The sequence below is a fragment of the Condylura cristata genome, unplaced genomic scaffold (assembly GCF_000260355.1).
Source record: "Condylura cristata isolate star-nosed mole 26May11 unplaced genomic scaffold, ConCri1.0 scaffold00026, whole genome shotgun sequence".
NCBI classification, from domain to species: domain Eukaryota; kingdom Metazoa; phylum Chordata; class Mammalia; order Eulipotyphla; family Talpidae; genus Condylura; species Condylura cristata.
Window position 1 is genome coordinate 897,782 of NW_004567127.1, and position 1,293 is coordinate 899,074.

The following is a 1,293-nucleotide window of genomic DNA, read 5'->3' on the forward strand; positions in this document are numbered from 1 at the left end:
GCCTTGTGGGGACTAGAACAAACAAAGCTGCTAATTAACGCCCATTAACCCCTCCCATCCCTTTCTCTCTCTGTTAATTAAGCTAACAGATTCCAGAAGCTGCGGCAGAGGGAGGGAGTCCAGGGGCGCGTGGGCCGTGGCGCCTGCCCAGCCCGGGAGAGACCCAGGCCTCCAGGGGGAGATGCCAGCGAGCAAGGGACACGGCGGGGAGGGAGGCGGGGAGCCCGCTCCAGGGCTCTGCAACCCTGTCACTCACCGAACTGGAAATTGTAGTGGGCGACCTGGGCCCGGCGGACCCTGCGGCCGAGGGTGAGTCCACAGTCGGCGTCCAGGTCGCCGGCCAGTCCCGCGGCCTTCAGGCTCTGTTGTACCTGGGCCAGAGGTCGCGACAGGAGCTTCACCACACCCACTGCCCCCCGCCTCCAGGCCCTCCGGACAGCCCCCTCAGCCCCCTCCCCACGGCCGCCTGCCTCCGGCCCTGCTCTGGCCACCAGCGGCTCCCGCGTCTCCGCTGTCCAGAGGGGAAGACCCGCCCTGTCCAGTCCTCCCCTGTGCCCGGCGCCGCGGCCAGCACCCGGCATCTGCACACTTGTTCGTCTCCACGCCGCAGCGCTGTCTCACCTCCCAGTGGGGGCACCCAGCGGCCAGGCTGGTGGCCACTGTGCCCAGAGCGGCTCCAGCGCTCTGAGGCCTTGCGCGGCCGCTTCCTACCAGGCCCCAGCCCCAGCCCCCCACCTGGCCTGCTTTGGGCCTCGCTTTCCCCCCTGCGCCTCACCTCCCTGGCATATGCCTCCTGCTCGGTGCCCACTGGGATGACGGCCACCTGGAAGGGGGACAGCCACAGGGGCCTGGGGGAGAAAACAGGCAGGACAATGGCGTCCAGCTGATGGCGCAGCGGCCATGCCCCCGGCCCAGGGCGGCGCGGAACCCGAGCCAGCGGCCTCACCACTTCCCCCCGCAGCTCTCCGCCAGCACGCCCAGCATCCGCTCCACGGAGCCCAGCACTGCTCGGTGAATGAGGACCGGACGCTCCAGGGCCCCCGCCTGCCTGAGGGGGAGAGAGGGCGCGTCACCAGCGATGCACCCAAGACCGAGGAGCGGGTGTGGCGCGGAGGCTCAGAGGGGCGGGGGCCGGGCCAGGTCCGTACCCCTTGTACTGGAGGTCAAAGCGCAGGGGCAGCTGGAAGTCGAGCTGGACTGTCCCGCACTGATGGGGCCGACCCAGGGCGTCGTGCAGGTGCGCGTCAATCTGGGGGGCACAGGGCGAGGGGCAGGGGCCGCGTCGGCCTCCGG

At 70.4% G+C, this 1,293-nt stretch overlaps 1 protein-coding gene across 1 annotated transcript in view; it reads right to left on the reverse strand.

The window, feature by feature from the left end:
• Window positions 1-233: 233 nt before the first annotated feature.
• Window positions 234-1,293, reverse strand: part of TARS2 (threonyl-tRNA synthetase 2, mitochondrial (putative)) — an 8,644-nt gene continuing 7,584 nt past the window's right edge. Inside the window, exons 11-14 of the mRNA XM_012730003.1 lie at window positions 1,149-1,249; window positions 947-1,048; window positions 776-848; window positions 234-371 (exon numbers count right to left, since the gene is read on the reverse strand). Of these exons, the coding sequence (XP_012585457.1) occupies window positions 249-371; window positions 776-848; window positions 947-1,048; window positions 1,149-1,249 (399 nt within the window). The 3' untranslated portion in view covers window positions 234-248. The remainder of the gene's footprint in view (window positions 372-775; window positions 849-946; window positions 1,049-1,148; window positions 1,250-1,293) is intronic.